The sequence below is a fragment of the Schistocerca gregaria genome, chromosome 7 (genome assembly GCF_023897955.1).
Source record: "Schistocerca gregaria isolate iqSchGreg1 chromosome 7, iqSchGreg1.2, whole genome shotgun sequence".
In the NCBI taxonomy this organism is placed as follows: domain Eukaryota; kingdom Metazoa; phylum Arthropoda; class Insecta; order Orthoptera; family Acrididae; genus Schistocerca; species Schistocerca gregaria.
Genome location: NC_064926.1, coordinates 194,755,624 through 194,776,445, shown reverse-complemented (window position 1 = coordinate 194,776,445; position 20,822 = coordinate 194,755,624). Strand labels below are relative to the sequence as shown.

At 38.8% G+C, this 20,822-nt stretch overlaps 1 protein-coding gene across 7 annotated transcripts in view; it reads right to left on the bottom strand.

Annotated features, from left to right (window-relative positions):
* Positions 1 to 20,822, bottom strand: part of LOC126282049 (glycine receptor subunit alpha-3) — a 692,635-nt gene that overhangs the window by 44,907 nt on the left and 626,906 nt on the right. For 5 of the 7 annotated variants that reach the window (XM_049981474.1, XM_049981476.1, XM_049981477.1 and 2 more), the window contains one exon: positions 12,434 to 12,587. The exons of the other annotated variants lie outside the window; for them this stretch is intronic. In XM_049981474.1, the coding sequence (XP_049837431.1) occupies positions 12,483 to 12,587 (105 nt within the window). In that variant the 3' untranslated portion in view covers positions 12,434 to 12,482. Of the gene's footprint in view, positions 1 to 12,433; positions 12,588 to 20,822 lie in introns of those variants that run through there. 7 annotated transcript variants of the gene reach the window in all.

Genomic DNA, 20,822 nt, shown 5'->3' with positions numbered 1-20,822 from the left:
TGCTTTCCAACCCAATCCCAAAACCTTTCCAACAGCAGACCTGACATTGAACCCTTCCTTGAACAATTCAGACCATGATCCCAACTTGATCCACCACCACTACCTCAAAATCATCCCTTACAAGCCTTCCAAGAATTCTTCACATCCAGCATTACTTCACAACCCTTCCTCAGGTCCCTCCAACATGACCCTAATCTGACCTCTGCAGAGCTCGAGGCACTGCATCCCATAAAAGCTCGTGATTCAATCATCATCCTCCCAGCAGACGAAGGATCTACCACTGCTGTACTTGACTGAAAGGAGTATGTCTGCCATCATTATCCCATCCCTGTGATTCAAACTGACCTGTCGTCCCTCCTTAGAACCTCAGGCCTCTCATAAAGCTAACACCTCAATCCATAGAACTTCTCATTCTGCCCAAACCGCGCACCCCGACCTTTTATCTTCTTCCTAAGATCCTCAAACCCAATCATCATGGTCATCCTACAGTTGCTAGCTTCAAAGCACTCACCAAAGTACATCTGCCTTAGCTGATCAACACCTGCAAGCCATAGTACAAAGACTTCCCTCCTACATCAAAGATACCAACCCATTTCCTAGATCATCTGAAATCTGTGCCCATCCCACTCCCACCACACACCTTGCTTGTCACCACTGATGCCACCTCCCTCTATACCAGCATCACCCACACACATGGTCTGTCTGCTGCTGAACATTTCCTCAGTCAGGGCCCACCTGATTCCAGACCTATGGCATCCTTCCTATTCACCCTAATCAACTTTATACTTACCAATAACTTCTTCACCTTTTTGGGGCAGACATACAAACAGATCATGGGTATGGCCAGGGGAACCAGGATGGCTCCTTCCTATGCCAATCCTTTGATGGGTAGCTTAGAGGAGGCTTTCCTGGGACCCATATATCTTTAGCCCCTGGTGTGGTTTAGATACATTGATGACATATTTACTGAGCTGCTAAAATTCCTGGAATCTCTGAATATCTTCTCCCAATTACATTTCAAATGGGCCAATTCTGAATCCCATGCCACTTCCCTTGATGTTGATCTCATCCTGATCAAAAGCCAGCTACACACTTCCGTTCACATTAAACCCACCAAAAAGCAACAGTACTTACACATTGTCTGTTGCCATCCTTTCCATATCAAATGTTCCCTCCCAAACATTGTTGGCATACGAGGCATATATATTTATTCGGATGCAGACTCTTTATAGCAGTACACCCCCATTCTCACCTCAGCCTTCCCTACACATAATTGCCCTCCAGCCTGGATAAGAAGCAGATTTCCTGGGCCATCACTCCATCCAGGTACTGCTGATCCCTCCAAAAAGCAACTTCGGAACACACCATTGGTGACTCAGTATTACCCTCATTTGTAATGTGTTAATCAGCTACCATCACACACATCCATGCCCGAGGCAGGATTCGAACCTGCAACCGTAGCAGTCATGTGGTTCCAGATTGTAGCACCTAGAACTGCTCAGCCACCCCGGCCGGCGAATAGATTTCCATCACCCTCTGAATCTCCACAATATTCTTGTCAGACCCTATGCTCCCTCTGCACCCATATCCCTGCCCTATGGCTCCTACCCTGTGTCTGTCCCTGCTACAAGACTTGCCCTATGCACCCTCCTACTACCACCTTAACAGCCATGTAACTGGCAAAACAGATACTATCAAAGGGAAAGCCACCTACAAAACGACACATCATATACTAACTGTTATGCAAACACTGTTCAGCTTTCTACGTTAGTATGACTACCACCAAATTATCAATTAGGATGACTGGACATAAGCAGAGGGCGTATACTAGCAACTCACAATATCCTGTTGCCGAGTATACTCTACAAAATGCCATTCATGACCATGACGCCTGTTTCACCACACATGCCATCTGGGTTCATCCCCCAGACACTAGTTTTTCAGTACTCCTCGGTTGGGATCTAGCACTACAATATCCTTGGTTCTCACCACCCACCTGTCTTTAATTAATGTTGATTTCTTCTGTCTCAGTGTTCTCCTCTGTAACTACTCTTTGCTTCACTCCATTTTAGTTTTCTTCATCATTCATTGTCTTTCCTGTCTATTTTTCACTGCCCCTACCTCCCACCTCAGTTATGTACAATGCACTTAGCTTTTCACTCTTATTAACTCATGTTTTATGTTTAAGCAGTAATCTGTGTCTGCATATTACCCTATCTTCCACCTTCAAGCTGTCAGGTTTTCAAATCTCATCTGATACAGTCCCCAACAATCAATCTTCTCTTTTCATCCTGTATGGTATGTCTCCTTTGACCTGCAGTTCTGGGAAACTCTCGTGAAATGTACCCCTTTTCCTAGACCTTTCCAGTCCTTTTCCTTCCCTGCTCTTCCTTTCATTTCATCTCTTCTACCCCAAGAAGGAGCCTCTGGTTCCGAAAGCTTGTTAATTACAACTGTCTTGTATGTGTATTTTCTGCTGCTGCTTGGTGAGTAGATTTCATTTTTTATCTATCCAGTTCATTAAGTTCAAGTACGTATCAAGTTAGCCCACCTAGTTAGCCATGCGGTCTAACGCACTGCTTTCCAAGGGGGAAGGTGTGCTGGTCTCCGGTACGAATCCGCCTGGCGAATTAGTGTCGAGTTCCAGTGTGCCAGACAGTCTGTGGATGGTTTTTAAGGCAGTTTTCCATCTGTCTCGGTGAATGTAGGTTGGTTCCCCTTATTTTTCCTCAGTTACACTATGTCGGCAATTGCTGCGCAAACACTGCCTCCACATACACGTACACCATAATTACTCTACCACGCAAACATTTGGTGTTACACTTGTCTGGTGCGAGATGTTCCCAGGGTTACACTTCTCTGGTGTGAGATGTTCCTGGGGGCCGAACAGCACAGTAACCCTGTGTTCAGTGTGGGGTGCCAGTGAGGTGAGTGGACTGCTGTAGCCTGTTGTGGGTTTGTGAACCATGATGTATCAACTTATATCAATGTGGCAGACATTTTAACCAAAGGTCTCAGTGGTATTAAAACTGACAGATTCAGAGACATGTTAGAATTAAAATAAGTATTATTTCCTATTGGACAACGTACCAGTTAAGTTCTTATATTTAATACTGGAATTTAGCAGTGTTAAACTATTAATTTATTCTCTTATGATGTCCTCCAAGCTTGTGTTGCAGTACTGTTTGATTAATGCAGTGACAATCATTTGAATTTCCAGCTTACGATTCTCTTTTTTGTGCGTGCACTGTGGAACATCATAGTAGATCACACCTAAACATCTTGATGTAAAGGCAATAATGTGATGGTAGTGCTGTTCCATGCATTGTAAGTGTGTGTATATCTGCAATATAGTTTTTAACGGTGACAATGTGTGTGTTATAATTCAACCACCTATCCTCATCCATACCAATTAAAATTACTATAGTATGCAGTTTTCTCCAATTTGCTCCATAATCATCCAAAAATTCTGTCCAGCTCATCATTGATAGTTAGTAAGAGAATAACACAATACAGTAATTCACTGATTTCCTGAACAACATTGTAATCTGTATATACTAATGACTTTATAAAGAAAGCAGAGCTATGAGCTGTGAGTGAGGAAGGAACATTTTATCTCATATGGACAGAGAATAAATAAAACAAATGGGCATAAAATAGAAATAAAAGCTTTATGTATTCCATTTTCATGTGCATACATGCAACTTTGTATGTAATACAGACTACAGTCTATAATTTCATTTTAACAAAGACAGATACGAAATAAGGCAATAACCATAATTTTATGAAAATTAGAAGTATTCTTCATATAAAGACAGAGGAATATTTTTAAATCATTCTTTTCAGTCATCCATTATCAACAGAATGACTTGGTCCTTCAAAACTACCTTGGTATAATTTTTTAGATGTCTAACAGAATTTAAAAAACTTATGTTCTGATCACCACATAGTTCATTTTTAGATTATCACAGTATAATCATGTTCTCTTTCCTGTACAGGTTTTCTTTCTTTCAAATAAGGCTGAACATATTTTTATATTTCTTGTTGCACAGTAGTACCAGAGTAGAAGAAAAATTTCTCTATGGCTTTGTTAAATATCAGCAGTAGACACAAATATATTCTGTAAAGAGTTTCTTACATGTGTACCTTCTATAGCACATTGGTCCCCTTGTATGTGTTAACTCGTTGGCATCGGCAGAAGACAGTCTTGTTAGTAACTATATAAGCTTAGGTTATTTAGTTAAGATATCCCAAAAATGTGGTTTTTCATGAGATTAATCAATCGCTGTGTGATCTTGGGTTTCTTGCTGTACGATTTCATTTAGTGTACACGCCATTTCAGAAGCTCCCTTTTATGCAATGGCAATGTTATGTTTTAAGATGTTACATACACTGAGAAAAATTATGAAACCATAAATTTCAAAATATTTTATTACTATGTATGTGTGATAGCTATTCAGTTATCCAGTAAATAAATCTATCAGGATGCCTGTGTTAGTCTGTGACATAGACATAAAGAATATCTCTATTCACATACCATCTTTAATCACCTTATTGTCCACAGGACATGAAGCCCCTGCATTCCTTTCATCCTTCTGTCCAAATCAAACAAGTCTAATATGATTATTTCCACATGAATTAAAACTGATCAAATAATAAAAAATATGAAACAGAGTCTGCTTAAGTTCCTTTTAACACCTCATGAATTAAACATCTGCGCACAAGTAACCAGTTTCTTCTGTAGTTGGTGTTCAGTGCAGTTCTGAATAAGTGTGAATTTTAAAAAATCTAAAAAACTAAATAATACACTTCTGATAATATTTGTGGAAATAAAGGGGAAACAGCTTATTTACCAAAAAATAAGAAAATGCCATTGGGGGTTAGATTTAATTGGAATGACCAAAGTAAAGTATTTCTCACTTGTATAATACTGCAGTTTAATTAAAAAATGTTTGCAACTTTGCGTAACAGTTCTCCGTGTTGTTAGTATGAAATATACAATCCTCAGTGCAGTCCATTTGTGGCTGTAAAACTTTCAGCATTTTGAATGGCTTCTGTTCATGTCTTTTCTAGTATGTAAGGGACAATGTTTTTAGCAGCATCAACATCATGTACTGCAATTAGACAACACAGTGTTTTGTTACTGGAATCTCATTTCTCTGATGGAATTGTTAGTGATGAGAAATTAACAAGACAAGGCAAAACAGGTGTTAATATAACATTAAAACTGTTTGGAACACAGTCACTTAACAAACAGAAAAAATACACGCTTTCTTTATTTCTATACAGAGCAAGTCAAAATAGTCTTTACAACTTTGGAATGATATAGTTATTTATTGAGTTAACTTACAGAATCAGTAGATTGTCATTTTGTATTGAACAGCCTCAGCTTTGAATCACTTAGTGCATCGGTACACCATTCCATCACCAGGTGTGTCCATGTAGTGCACATTTAAAATTGCTTCTTTCTGTGGTGGGGAGCACACTCATTGTGTGTTTTGGTTTCATGAAACAAACTCTGCAACAGTTGTTCAGTGTAAATTTCACACCGAATACACTAGAGAACCTCCAAGCAGGCCTACAATTTACTCTTGGCACAAGAACTTTGTTGGGATGAGTTGTTCACTACCACATGATAAATCACCAGGTCGCCAGCATGTTGACAATTATGTTGAACAGGTTAGGGAGAGCTTTGCCCACAGTCCACAAAAATCAATGCAATATTCATCTCACAAGACTGGCATTCCACAAAAGACTGTTCGGAAAAATGGTACACCATCTCAGTTTGTCATAGAAGTTTGAGGTTTCCTTGATAACTGCTTCCCAGATCAATGGGTTGACCATGAAGGACGAATGGCATGGCCACCTCACTCCACAGACTTGACACCACTGGATTTATTTCTCTGGGGTTCCATTAAAGACCGTGTGTATATTCCTCGGTTACCAAACAATTTAGCTAACACTGTCTTTGCACAAGTTACACTCAATTCGCTGCAATGAGTGTGGGAAGAAATTGACTAACCATGTGATGTGTTTTCTGCATCACAAATGATTGTCACATCAAACCAAAATGACACTTGACACTTTTATGTGAAACTTGAAGTTGTTTGCTACAAAATGACACCTATCTCAATAAATTTCTGTTTCATTTCAAAGTTGTAAAGTCCGTTTTGAATCACCCTGTATTTCAGACAACATTTTTTTTTTCATCTTTATTTCTGATTTCAGGAGAGATGCACTCTATATTCATTTTACAGACTGGTCCAAACCAGGTCTGAGATTTTCTTCTTTTCTTGTCTTTGTCTTCATGTAATACCACTGTATTTTTTGAGTTGTCTCAGAATACAACCATTGTTCTGAATGTAATTTAATAGGACAAAATAAAAATCATATCAAGTCAGTTCAGCTAATTAGTCCCAACAGAATGGAATTTAGGTGAAATCATAATAAATATAACATTGAAATTTGCACATGAAGTAGCATGCTTTACATTTCTTTAATTTCTAGATTATAGATCCTATATTTTAGTTGTTTAGAGATAAAATACCAAAAGGACATCACACACACACACACACACACACACACACACACACACACACACACACACACACACAGAGAGAGAGAGAGAGAGAGAGAGAGAGAGAGAGAAATGCAAAATAAGTTATGCTCTCACAACCAAGGTGAAATGATAAGGAGAAATGGGGCATCTTATTTTACATTCAAGAATAGGATGAGCTTGAAGCTAGTTATGAAATGCTACAAGCAAGATATGAAAACTAGAGAATGTAGAAGTTGTAGCAATGACAACTGATGAGCAACAGAGAAAGATAAAAGAAACAGGAAAGACATACACATATGTATGAACAGGTAAAAAGAGACACAGAGAGAAGTTTGGGAAATGAAAATAGGAAAAGGAAAAAAGAAAAGGATATATCACCATCCACCTTTCTCCTCCTCTTTTTTCTTCAAGTTTAATCATCATGTGTTCTTTCTTTCCCTTGTACTGACTGCATCTCCAGCTTCTGTTATCCTCTTTTCTTTTGGTCTTCCAGTTTGATGTTCATTGTTTACTTTTTACCGCCTCTATCAATATTTATTTCTTCTGTGCTTCTTGTCCCAATTTATCTGCCCTTATTTCCCATTTATTTTATTTTCTCAATAAGGAAATGAAGGATTTTTCAACTGGGAACTAGGATCTGCAAGAAAAACAATGACCTCTTCATTTTGAGAAGCACCAGTAACCTCCTACATTGTGTTTCATTTGACATGAAGTTTCTAGAAGAGCAGAATCCCATCAGAGATAATCTCCTGTCTCCATATTTTATATCTCTGTCATTACTGATCCAAAATTTTTCCCAAAATTAAGAAACTGATATCCATTAAGTATCATTTTATTTTCAGAGAGCAAATGAATATAACGGTGAAACTTTAGAAAAAAGAGTTTTTATATGGATGAACCAATTTTACTTCACTGAAGAGTGTAAATGCAGTTATTGAGAGACTGTAATTGTTTCAAGAGACATAGTGCTTAAGAGAAGAGAAGAGAGGAGGAGAAGGAGGAGAAGAAGAAGAAGAAGAAGAAGAAGGAGGAGGAGGAGGAGGAGGAGGAGGAGAAGGAGAAGAGATGATAAGAAGAGAAGTTGACAGGAGTTGAGGGAAGAAGACACAAGAGAGAAGGAAGGAAATTTGGGTTTCAACATCCTGTCGACAATGAGGTCATTAGAGATGGAGCACAAGCTTGGGTTGTTTTCAAGGATGGGGAAGGAAACTGGCCATACCCTTTCTAGGGAACCATCCCAGCATTTGCCTGGGGTGATTTAGAGAAATCAAAGAAAACCTACATCTGAATGTTTGGACACGGATTTGAACTATCATCCTGCCAAATATGAGTCTACCGCGTCACCCCACTTGGTTAGAAGAGAAGAGGAGAAGGCAGAAGAGAAGAGCAAAATGAAGCAACCTCCAACTTTTCATTTTCCCCTCTAATGTTTTTTACTTATTTTTTTATCACTTCTGTTGATATTAGTCTTTTCTACATGTCTTGTTCGACTTTAGCTTCCCTTATTTTCCTATTATTGACTACCTTGTCAATCACTAATAAACTTCACACATTTTATATCTTATGTAGTGTACTATTGTATCAAATCTATCCTTTCCTTTGTATTGCAATATGCCTCTCCTTCATTTACTATTTGTCGGGAAGACACTTTTCATCTATACTGTTTTATTACGTTACCCAGGCCAGGTGAAGTTCTATATGTTTACAATAGCGCAAAATTCTTTTATGTCTATTTGTATTACTTGCAATCATTTTGGTCTGAAGGGCAGCATTTTACAAAACCTAGTACTGCTTGCTAATACTCCACTCATTGTCTGGCACTACCAGATTTAAAAACTATCCAGGTACTTAAATTTCTGAGTTTTCTTCCATTGTTCTAATTATTATTATCATAATCTCTTTCAAATTACACTATTCTGCTATTTAAATAGCTGGGTGAGGGAACTATTACTCAAAAGATGCTGTTGATATTTTCATGAAAACAAAATTAGAAATTTTTCAACAGAGGTGTAGGATATACAACAAAAACCACGTCATCTTAATTTTGAGAAGCAACAGTGACCTCCTACATAATGCCTCACTTGACAAGAAGTTTGTAGAAATACAGAAGCACATCAGAATGTCTCTTTTCTTCAAATTTGGTGTCTCTGTTGTTATTTATTCAAGATTTTTTCCAAAATTAAAGACAACCATTGTCAGCTGAAACATGATTTCTTTTGGAGAGTTAACAAAAATAAATGTGGAACTTCATGTAGTACGATTTTTAAGCAGATAATTTAATTTGACTTCAGCGAAGGGTATTGGAGCAGTAACTAAGACACTGTGAATATGGTTGCGAGTGTCTCAAGAAATATAGCGCAGAACTATGAGAAAGCATAATATAATAAAGGGAAGCAAAAATATCTTGTTTGCACACTAATTTCATAAATGTGCAATGTCTTAAACTTGAATGTGAGATGATAGATGTGATCATTCTTTCATCTCTGTAAAAAAGTGAGGGGCTTTTAGCTAATGCAATAATGGACTAAGCTAGTAAGGCAAGAAAACACATTACTGTAAGAAAGAATGATATTATATTAAAAACAAAGATTCCAAGACTTACCAAGCGGGAAAACGCCGGCAGACAGGCACAAGAACAAAACACACAAACACACTCACAGAATTACTAGCTTTCGCAACCGATGGTTGCTTCTTCAGGAAGGAGAGGGAAAGACGAAAGGATGTGGGTTTTAAGGGAGAGGATAAGGAGTCATTCCAATCCCGGGAGCGGAAAGACTTCCCTTAGGGGGAAAAAAAGGACAGGTGTACACTCGCGCACACACACACACGCACACATATCCATCCACACATACACAGACACAAGCAGACATATTTAGGCAAAGAGTAAGGGCAGAGATCTCAGTCGAGGCGGAAGTACTTCCGCCTCGACTGAGATCTCTGCCCTTACTCTTTGCCTAAATATGTCTGCTTGTGTCTGTGTATGTGTGGATGGATATGTGTGCGTGTGTGTGTGTGCGCTAGTGTACACCTGTCCTTTTTTTCCCCCTAAGGGAAGTCTTTCCGCTCCCGGGATTGGAATGACTCCCTATCCTCTCCCTTAAAACCCACATCCTTTCGTCTTTCCCTCTCCTTCCTGAAGAAGCAACCATCGGTTGCGAAAGCTAGTAATTCTGTGTGTGTGTTTGTGTGTTTTGTTCTTGTGCCTGTCTGCCGGCGTTTTCCCGCTTGGTAAGTCTTGGAATCTCGTTTTTAATATATTTTTCCCATGTGGAAGTTTCTTTCTATTTTATTTACATCATCAAAGAATGATATTACACACAGATGGCTAATCAAAATAAAATTGTATAATGTTGCATACTGTTATTAACAGTAGTATACAAAATTAAGAAAATTAAGTTTTCATAGGGTGACACATCAACAAGAAATGGTCATAATATAGATAACAATGGAAAATACAGGATGGAAAGTAACAATATTATGAAAAGGATAGTTGCTACTCATGATATAGCAGAGATGCTGAGTCGCAGATAGGCACAACAAAAAGACAGTCACAAAATAAGCTTTCGGCCAACAAGGCCTTTGTCAAAAGTAGTGCGCGCAACTCACACATACATAACCACAGTCTGTCACAGCTGAAGTCAGTGTGGTTTCAGCTTCCACAGACTGTGGTGATGTGTGTGTGTGTGAGTTGCGCTTGCATGAGTGTATGTGTGTGTCTGTCGTCTATTTTTGACAAAAGCATTGTTGGCTGAAAGCTTATTTTGTAACAGTCTTTTTGTTGTACCTATCTGCTACTCATCATCTCCGCTATATGGTGAGTAGCAACTATCCTTTTCATAATATTGTCAGAATACAGTCAAATTGACTGTATGAGTTAGACTGTTAACAGAACCATTCAAAATACAAATGTCCATTCAGTGCTAGAGACTGCCTAGACTGCTAATTTGAGAATTGAAAACATGAGAAAGAAGCAGATACACAAAAGTGAAGAAGTAAAAAAACTAAAAATTGGGAGCGAAAGATTATGTCTCTCAGGTAAAGGGGTTATGACAACTACTTGAGAATTGTGATTTCAAATACAAGATCTGGGACCTTTTAGTTAATGGCATGAGATACATTAGGAGGTGCTGTATAACTCCCTTCCCTACTTCCTTGATATCAATTTCTCCATTCCACATACGTTATACATAATGTAACTTTTTGATATCACCAGTATCGAGTTACTATACTAAAGCCTGAAGATCAATTTAAGATCTGCAAGATTGCTAGATGCAGAAAGCAAAATACTATATTCAAGAAGTTTGTCATAATGGTCTAACACAGGCTGTTCTAGCTCAAATGCCAGCTGGCAGGCAGCTGGGTGCACACAGGTATAGGTGGGCAAGAGCCTGCAAACACCTGATGCTCTGGTTGTCCAGCAGCCAGGCTGTAGCCTAAACAATACTAATTCACTGGCAGAATGCATAGAGACACTGGTAGCCATGCATGTACTGAATGTGTGCACAAATGGGACATGTAGTAGGTAACCTGGGCTACGTGTGCTCGCAGCAAGCTGTGGGACACCTGGGTGCCTGTGTCCTATGGGGTAACATTGGAACCACCTAATCTAACAGAGATGCACATGTTTTTCACTGCGACATATGTAATCCAGCAGATGTGGTCAGTAACCAGAAGAATGAGTAAACACTTTCAACAGAATATCCTTAAACGGGAAAGTGAAGATGAAACATTTCTGTGTAAAGTGATAACTAGAGAAGAAAACTGGTTTCCACTAATATGGTGATATTTGTTAATCAAAACATGAATAGAACTACAAGGAAAGTTTGAGTGAATGTCTATGTTTTGCGCAACATAATTTTCTTCTTTTTCTGAGCACTCACAAATTAGAGTAATATGCACTGCAAATTTCTGACATGACAAATCAAGGGGTGAAATTTCTAAAGGCATTAAGAAAGGCATTCTATGTTATATTGGACTTATTGATTCTGCATACCAACAGTTCACCTCTCCCAACAACAGAATGTAAGAACTTTGAGCAGAAACTGCAATATTAGTTCATCTCCACCTGCCTCGTAATCCTGACAATGCATTATTTTTTATTGTTCCTTACACTTGATGAAACACTCAAAAAACAAGAGTTTAACACAATTGAAAGCATAATCTAACTCTGGCTGATCTTGAAGATCTGTTTAAGGACTGTTTTCTGAAGAGGGAGGACATATGTTGCTAGAAAATCTAACATTTTCCTTGTAAAATCAGTCATACAATCTTTTAAACAAATCTAGTTTTGTAGGTCATTCATCCAGATGTTGTTTAAACAGACGCAGAAATTATGATAATAAATAAAATTCCAAGGAACATGCCACCAGCTCTCAGAAAATTTGAGTTCCAAAGTGGTGGTCATTGTAATGATGCTATCATATTACATGTTTTATGCTATCATATTACATGTTTTCATAGTCTTTTGCTTCTTCCCTATATACTAGAAGAGACTGCAAGACAAATCTCACTCACAATCTTTACAAATGCATATCACAGGAACACTTTGATTTTATATAGAGTGCAACACTTTTTAGCTATATTCTCATCTCAAACATTAACTGAACAGTAACTAAAGAGATTTCTTTATTCACACCACTGTAGAACAACCATAATTTGAACATAGGCTTGAAAGATCAGTAATTTAGAGCTATAATTATTTACAGTGATTAAAGGCACAATATTCACTACTAATCACATTATTTTAATCCTCATAATCTGGCTTATCACTCTGATAAAACATCTTTCAGTATCACAGCCAGTGACACATTGCAGTGTGCTCTTTAGACATTCATGTCTGTGCAGAAAGGGCTACAAGCCTTTTCTCCATTTGACTTTTTCAATAAACTCTGAAATAGTGAAAGAATCTTGTCATCACTGAGTGTTAAGACTTCTTCAGCAGCAATATGGGCCAGTAGAAAACAACAAAGAGCAGGAAGAATGCTGGAAAGATTGTACGTGAATGCCTATCAATCTCTCTCCACAGCACCTGAAAAATATGAATGCATATTAGTGATTATTTTTGTTTGCAGTTGATGGAACTGATACAGAGAATCATCTACTGCTGTTGCTATTTTCTTCTGTTGTAGTGAGATATTTTAAGAAAATTTAGGACATCATTTAAAGTTTTCCTGGTTAGAATCAATATTGAAATTGACAGTCCTTTCATATTTCTTTAAAATTCACTTATTTAAGATGTGACAAAGTTAGAACTTTAAGATCCTCTTAATTTGAACCAGAAATGTTTCATTTCACATAACAAACATATAAGTACCAGTCAATTTAATTTGGCATTCTAAATCAAATCCACAGTCGTCTATTTGTTATGTTGATGGCTAACCTTACAACAAATGTTTTGATTTAACTAATGGTACATGGTGAATTTCCTAATAATTATAATGAAAAACATTTCTATGGCCTACATTCTGTAAAACAATCCTAATGGAATAAGAAATTATAGACTTACTTGGTGTGTCAGATATGGGTACAGTTTTAACCTTTTCATGAAATAGTCTATCATCTTCGCCAGGAACAACTTACTGTCATGCCAACAGCAGCAATCATGACAGTTAGTTGTCCTTTATTAAGAAAACAGACTATTTCATCAAAATCTATGCATCAAGTAAACTAAGAATAGTTTATACAAGGATGTCACCCAAGAAACTTTGATCTCACTGCTAACTGAAAATGCTTTATTGTAATGCGTACATAAATTATATCAATGTGTGCAAGAAAACTAGTGTAATTTATCACTAGGAATTTATAAATGGTGTTACAAAAGAAATGGGCCAGAGTCTGGAATGCACAAACTGGTGACAGGAGGATATTATTGTGGCATGTATAACGAGGTGAGGTTCCCACCAGAATGTGGAAGTTCACAGCCTGTCACTAGAGGGCAAACATGCACATCACATGATTATATAGAGCTAGCAGCAGCATGCATCAATCGTCAAATGCTCCCAGTCCCATTGCAAACAGTGACATGGAGATGTCAAAAGAAGAGCAAAGAGGTGTTGTTTGTTTTCTGGCAGCGGAAGGAGTAGGAGGAACGGATATTCATCAATGAATGTCACAAGTGCACGGTGAACACTGCATGTCCCTTTCAAGGGTCAAGGCATGGCACAGGTGCTTCAGGGAAGGATGGGCGTTGTTACCACGGTCTGGAGCACCACACTGCATTACGGATGACATTGTCCAGCTGGTGGATGCACTCATTACCCAGGACCACCGAGTGACAGTGAAAGCCATAGCTGTCGTGGTTGGATTGAGTGGCGGAAGTGTTCACCATCATGAAAGAATGACTGCATATGCGCAAAGTGTGAGCCCAATGGGGGCCCCACAGTCTTCAACCACATCTGGAAGCATGTTGAATGGCCCACTGTCTTGCTTATCTGCAGCACTCTGTTCAGGAAGAGAATGCATTCCTGGCATGAGTGGTGGCTGGATATGAGTCATGGTGTCATCACTTTGAATGGGAATCAAAATGACACAGTCTCCAGTGGAAGCATCCATGGTCACCATCACCAAAGAAAGCCAAGGCCATCCACATGAGTGCAGGAAAGGTTATGCTAACGTTCTTCTTTGATCAAGATGGCCCCCTTCTGATTCACTTCTTGGAGCATGCGACAACAGTGAATGCCCAGCGTAACTTGCAAACCTGGCCACCCTTTGCCAAGTGATCAAATCAAGGCAACCAGGGAATCTCACCTGTGGGGTCATTCTGCTCTACAACAAAGCAAAGCCTCATACAGCCAACACAGTTGTGGCACTCCTGCAGAAATTCAAACAGGATGTTCTAGGCCACCCTCCATACAGCCAGACCTCTCTTCCTGTGATTACACCATTTTTTGTCCCCTTAAAAAGGCTCCTCGGATGACGATGTGTAGCTGTACGTGCAGAACTGGTTAACATCACAGCCCTGGGAATTTTATGAGAGAGCCATTCATCATTTTGTGTCACAGTTGGTCAAGTCTCACAACAGCCAGGGTCGAAAGTTCTAACATACAGATACTGGTTTCTGTAATTATGACTCTGGCTCATTTCTTTTTGAACGCCCCTTATACAGGTTGGTCCACTGATAGTGACCAGGTCAAATATCTCACGAAATAAGCTTCAAACGAAAAAACTACAAAGAACAAAACTTATCTAGCTTGAAGGGGCTCACAGCAAGCTGAGAGGCAAGCTGGTAGGCCCACTAGATGGAGCTGCCATAGGTCAAAGAGATATCAACTGCGTTGTTTAAAATATGAATCCCCATTTCTTTATTACATATTCATTTAGTATGTAAATAAACATGAATGTTTTAGTTGGACTGCTTTTAGCACTTTGTGATAGATGGCACTGCAACAGTCACAAACATATAAGTATGTGGTATCACATAACATTCCACCAGTGCAGATGGTATTCGCTTTGTGATGCATTAGGTGTGTTAAAATGGACCATTTACTAATTGCGGAAAAGGTCGATATTGTGTTGATGTGGGCTATTGTGATCAAAATGCCCAATGGGCATGTGCTACGTATGCTGCTCGGTATCCTGGACGACATCATCTAAGTGTCCAGACCGTTTGCCAGATAGTTACGTTATTTAAGGAAACAGGAAGTGTTCAGCCACATGTGAAACGTCAACCATGATCTGTAACAAATGATGATGCCCAAGTAGGTGTTTTAGCTTCTGTCGCGCCTAATCCACACATCAGTAACAGACAAATTGTGCGAAAATTGGGAATCTCAAAAATGTCGGTGTTGAGAATGCTACATCAACATTGATTGCACCTGTACCATATTTCTATGCACCAGGAATTGCATGGCAACAATTTTGAATCTTTTATACAGTTCTGCCACTGGGCACAAGAGAAATTACAGAACGATGACAGATTTTTTGCACATATTCTATTTAGCGATGAAGAATCATTCACCAACAGCGGTAACGTAAACTGGCATAATATGCACTATCGGGCAATGGGAAATCCATGATGGCTGCGACAAGTGGAACATCAGTGACATTGGCAGGTTAATGTATGGTGCGGGATTATGGGAGGAAGGATGACAGGCCCCCATTTTATCGATGGCAATCTAAATGGTGCAATGTATGCTGATTTCCTATGTGATGTTCTACCGATGTTACTACAAGATGTTTTACTGCATGAGAGAATGGCGATGTACTTCTAACATGATGAATGTCTGGCACATAGCTCATGTGGGGTTGAAGCGGTATTGAATAGCGTATTTCATGACAGGTGAATTAGTCGTCAAAGCACCTTACCATGGCCGGGATCTAGCGTTCCCAGATTTCTTTCTGGGGGGAAAGTTGAAGGATATTTGCTATTGTAATCCACAGACAACGCCTGACAACATGCGTCAGTGCATTTTGAATGCATGTGTGAACATTACGGAAGGCAAACTACTCAGAGGAATGTCGTTACAAGTATTGCCAAATGCATCGAGGTTGACGGACATCATTTTGAGCATTTATTGCATTAATGTGTATTTACGGGTAATCACACTGTAACACCAAGCATTCTCAGAAATGGTAAGTTCACAAAGGGATATATATCACATTGGAACAACCAAAACAAAATGTTCAAACATACCTACATTCTGTATTTTAATTTAAAAAACCTACCTGTTACCAACTATTCATCTAAAATTGTGAGTCATATGTTTGTGACTATTACAGCGCCATCTTTCACAAAACGAAAAAACTGATCCATCTAAAACATTCATATTTCATTACGTACTACTCTAATATGTAATAAAAAAATGTGGGATCCTATTTTAAAAAATACAGTTGATATCCGTTTGACCTATGGTAGCACCATCTAGCGGGCCAACCATAGCGCCATCTGGTTTCCTCCTTCAAGCTAGACAAGTTTTGTTCTTTGTAGTTTTTTCGTTTGATGCTTATTTTGTGAGATATTTGGCCCGGTCACGATCAATGGACCACCCTGTATATAACGAATACTAATACAAAACTCCCCCCATGAACCATGGACCTTGCCGTTGGTGGGGAGGCTTGCGTGCCTCAGCGATACAGATGGCCGTGCCGTAGGTGCAACCACAACGGAGGGGTATCTGTTGAGAGGCCAGACAAACATGTGGTTCCTGAAGAGGGGCAGCAGCCTTTTCAGTAGTTGCAGGGGCAACAGTCTGGATGATTGACCGATCTGGCCTTGCAACATTAACCAAAACGGCCTTGCTGTGCTGGTACTGCAAACGGCTGAAAGCAAGGGGAAACTACAGCCATAATTTTTTCCGAGGACATGCAGCTTTACTGTATGATTAAATGATGATGGCGTCCTCTTGGGTAAAATATTCCGGAGGTAAAATAGTCCCCCATTCGGAACTCCGGGCAGGGACTACTCAGGAGGATGTCGTTATCAGGAGAAAGAAAACTGGCGTTCTACGGATCGGAGCGTGGAATGTCAGAGTGCGGGTAAGCTACTACAAACAGCATAGTGAACGCATTATTGTGGCCAAGATAGACACAAAGCCCATGCCTACTACTGTAGTACAAGTTTATATGCCAACTAGTTCTGCAGATGATGATGAAATCGATGAAATGTATGATGAGATAAAAGACATTATTTAGGTAGTGAAGGGAGACGAAAATTTAATAGTCATGGGTGACTGGAATTCATCAGTAGGAAAAGGGAGAGAAGGAAACATAGTGGGTGAATATGGATTGGGGCTAAGAAATGATAGAGGAAGCCATCTGGTAGAATTTTGCACAGAGCATAACTTAATCATAGCTAACACTTGGTTTAAGAATCATGAAAGAAGGTTGTATGCATGGAAGTACCCTGGAGATACTAAAAGGTATCAGATAGATTATATAATGGTAAGACAGAGATTTAGGAACCAGGTTTTAAATTGTAAGACATTCCCAGGGGCAGATGTAGACTCTGACCACAATCTATTGGTTATGACCTGTAGATTAAAACTGAAGAAACTGCAAAAACGTGGGAATTTAAGGACATGGGATCTGGATAAGATGAAAGAACCAGAGGTTGTACAGAGTTTCAAGGAGAGCATAAGGGAAAAATTGACAGGAATGGGGGAAAGAAACACAGTAGAAGAAGAATGGGTAGCTCTGAGGGATGAAGTAGTGAAGGCAGCAGAGGATAAAGTAGGTAAAAAGACAAGGGCTGCTAGAAATCCTTGGGTAACAGAAGAAATATTGAATTTAATTGATGAAAGGAGAAAATATAAAAATGCAGTAAATGAAGCAGGCAAAAAGGAATACAAACGTCTCAAAAATGAGATCAACAGGAAGTGCAAAATGGCTAAGCACGGATGGCTGGAGGACAAATGTAAGGATGTAGAAGCTTATCTCACTAGGGGTAAGATAGATACTGCTTACAGGAAAATTAAAGAGACCTTTGGAGAGAAGAGAACCACTTGTATGAATATCAAGAGCTCAGATGGCAACCCAGCTCTAAGCAAAGAAGGGAAGGCAGAAAGGTGGAAGGAGTATATAGAGAGTTTATACAAGGGCGATGTACTTGAGGACAATATTATGTACATAGAAGAGGATGTAAATGAAGACGAAATGGGAGATAAGATACTTCGTGAAGAGTTTGACAGAGCACTGAAAGACCTAAATCGAAACAAGGCCCCGGAAGTAGACAACATTCCACTAGAACTACTGACGGCCTTGGGAGAGCCAGTCATGACAAAACTCTACCAGCTGGTGAGCAAGATGTATGAGACATGCAAAATACCCTCAGACTTCAAGAAGAATATAATAATTCCAATCCCAAAGAAAGCAGGTGCTGACAGATGTGAAAATTACCGAACTATCAGTTTAATAAGTCACAGCTGCAAAATACTAATGTGAATTCTTTACAGACGAATGGAAAAACTGGTAGATGCAGACCTCGAGGAGGATCAGTTTGGATTCCGTAGAAATGTTGGAACACATGAGGCAGTACTGACCTTATGACTTATCTTAGAAGAAAGATTGAGAAAAGGCAAACCTAAGTTTCTAGCATTTGTAGACTTAGAGAAAGCTTTTGACAATGTTGACTGGAATACTCTCTTTCAAATTCTGAAGGTGGGAGGGGTAAAATACAGGGAGCAAAAGGCTATTTACAATTTGTACAGAAACCAGATGGCAGTCATAAGAGTCGAGGGGCATGAAAGGGAAGCAGTGATTGGGAAAGGAGTGAGACAGGGTTGTAGCCTCTCCCCGATGTTATTCAATCTAAATATTGAGCAAGCAGTAAAGGAAACAAGAGAAAAATTCGGAGTAGGTATTAAAATTCATGGAGAAGAAGTAAAAACTTTGAGGTTCGCCGATGACATTGTAATTCTGTCAGAGACAGCAAAGGACCTGGAAGAGCAGTTGAACGGAATGGACAGTGTCTTGAAAGGAGGATATAAGATGAACATCAACAAAAGCAAAACGAGGATAATGGAATGTAGTCAAATTAAATCGGGTGATGCTGAGGGAATTAGATTAGGAAATGAGACACTTAAAGTAGTAAAGGAGTTTTGCTATTTAGGAAGTAAAATAACTGATGATGGTCGAAGTAGAGAGGATATAAAATGTAGACTGGCAATGGCAAGGAAAGCGTTTCTGAAGAAGAGAAATTTGTTAACATCGAATATAGATTTATGTATCAGGAAGTCATTTCGAAAGTATTTGTATGGAGTGTAAGCATGTATGGAAGTGAAACATGGACGATAAATAGTTTGGACAAGAAGAGAATAGAAGCTTTCGAAATATGGTGCTACAGAAGAATGCTGAAGATAAGGTGGATAGATCATGTAACTATTGAGGAGGTATTGAATAGGATTGGGGAGAAGAGAAGTTTGTGGCACAACTTGACTAGAAGAAGGGATCGGTTAGTAGGACATGTCCTGAGGCATCAAGGGATCACAAATTTAGCATTGGAGGGCATCGTGGAGGGTAAAAATCGTAGAGGGAGACCAAGAGATGAATATACTAAGCAGATTCAGAAGGATGTAGGTTGCAGTAGGTACTGGGAGATGAAGAAGCTTGCACAGGACAGAGTAGCATGGAGAGCTGCATCAAACCAGTCCCAGGACTGAAGACAACAACAACAACAACAATACAAAACTGCAATGATAAGAAAGAAAATGAAACAGAAACAAGTAAAAAATAAATGTGTGTAATTGGAGGTAACCATTTCTAAACACTGCCCATCCCTCCCTCCCTCTTCTACCTGAATCTGGAGTACAGAGATTTAATTAATTACAGAACTTCATACACTTCTGGAAGTGATTTCCCATGGTACCACTAAACCTCTCTTTCATCCAATTATTCTTCTAGTGTGACATGTCTTGAATCTGACCAACTCATATATAAAAAAAACTTCAATTTTAGAATCTCCACTCCCACCCTTCCCATTGGACAAATCTTTGCAGATGCCTAAGACCATGCCCTATAATGACCTTGACAGTCATGAAAACTTAGGGAAGGGGCCAGCTCATTACTGAGCTAGTGAAAATCTGAGACAATGGAGTGTGCTGAAGAAAATCATGTGTGCCAGCATCAATTAAAACACTCAAGTCCATTCTGTAATTCTTAAAATCTGGTTAATGAATATTTCTTTATTTATTTTCTTTATTTAGTCCTTCAAATCCTATATGTATGGAATATATACAAGGATATTGGACATGGTTAGGTATTTACAAGATAAAAATACAGTTTGTATTGCAATGCTAAGGACTAGATAGTCAGGTAATTTAGCACAGATTCTTAAATACAACAAACATCACAGGCAACATACAAAGTAGAATATTAATAATGCATCTTTATTTTTGTTGTTTGGCTTTTATATATTCTGTCAGAGTGTAAAAGCAATGATCAATTAAATATGCCTTTACTTCAGCCTTAAAACTTCAGAGTTTACCTATTGATTTAATATGTTTAGGTAGATTATTGAAAATCTTTATCCCAGTATGTAGACTGCCTTTTTGGCACAATGATGTTCTCACCTGTTTCACATGAAGGCCATATTTTGCCTTGTTTTGTGTGCATGTATATTTTCATTATTTAATAAGATATCTGCGTGACTATCAATATATTGTTTGATGAAAACTGATGTTTCGTAGATAAAAATCAAGGAAGAGGAAGAACTGACAGTTTTTTGAATATGGGTCTGCACGATTTCGTATTGTTTACCCTTTCAATAATTCTTAGTATTCTCTTTTGCATCCTGAAAAGTTTAATATTTGTTGTTGTATTGCCCCACAAG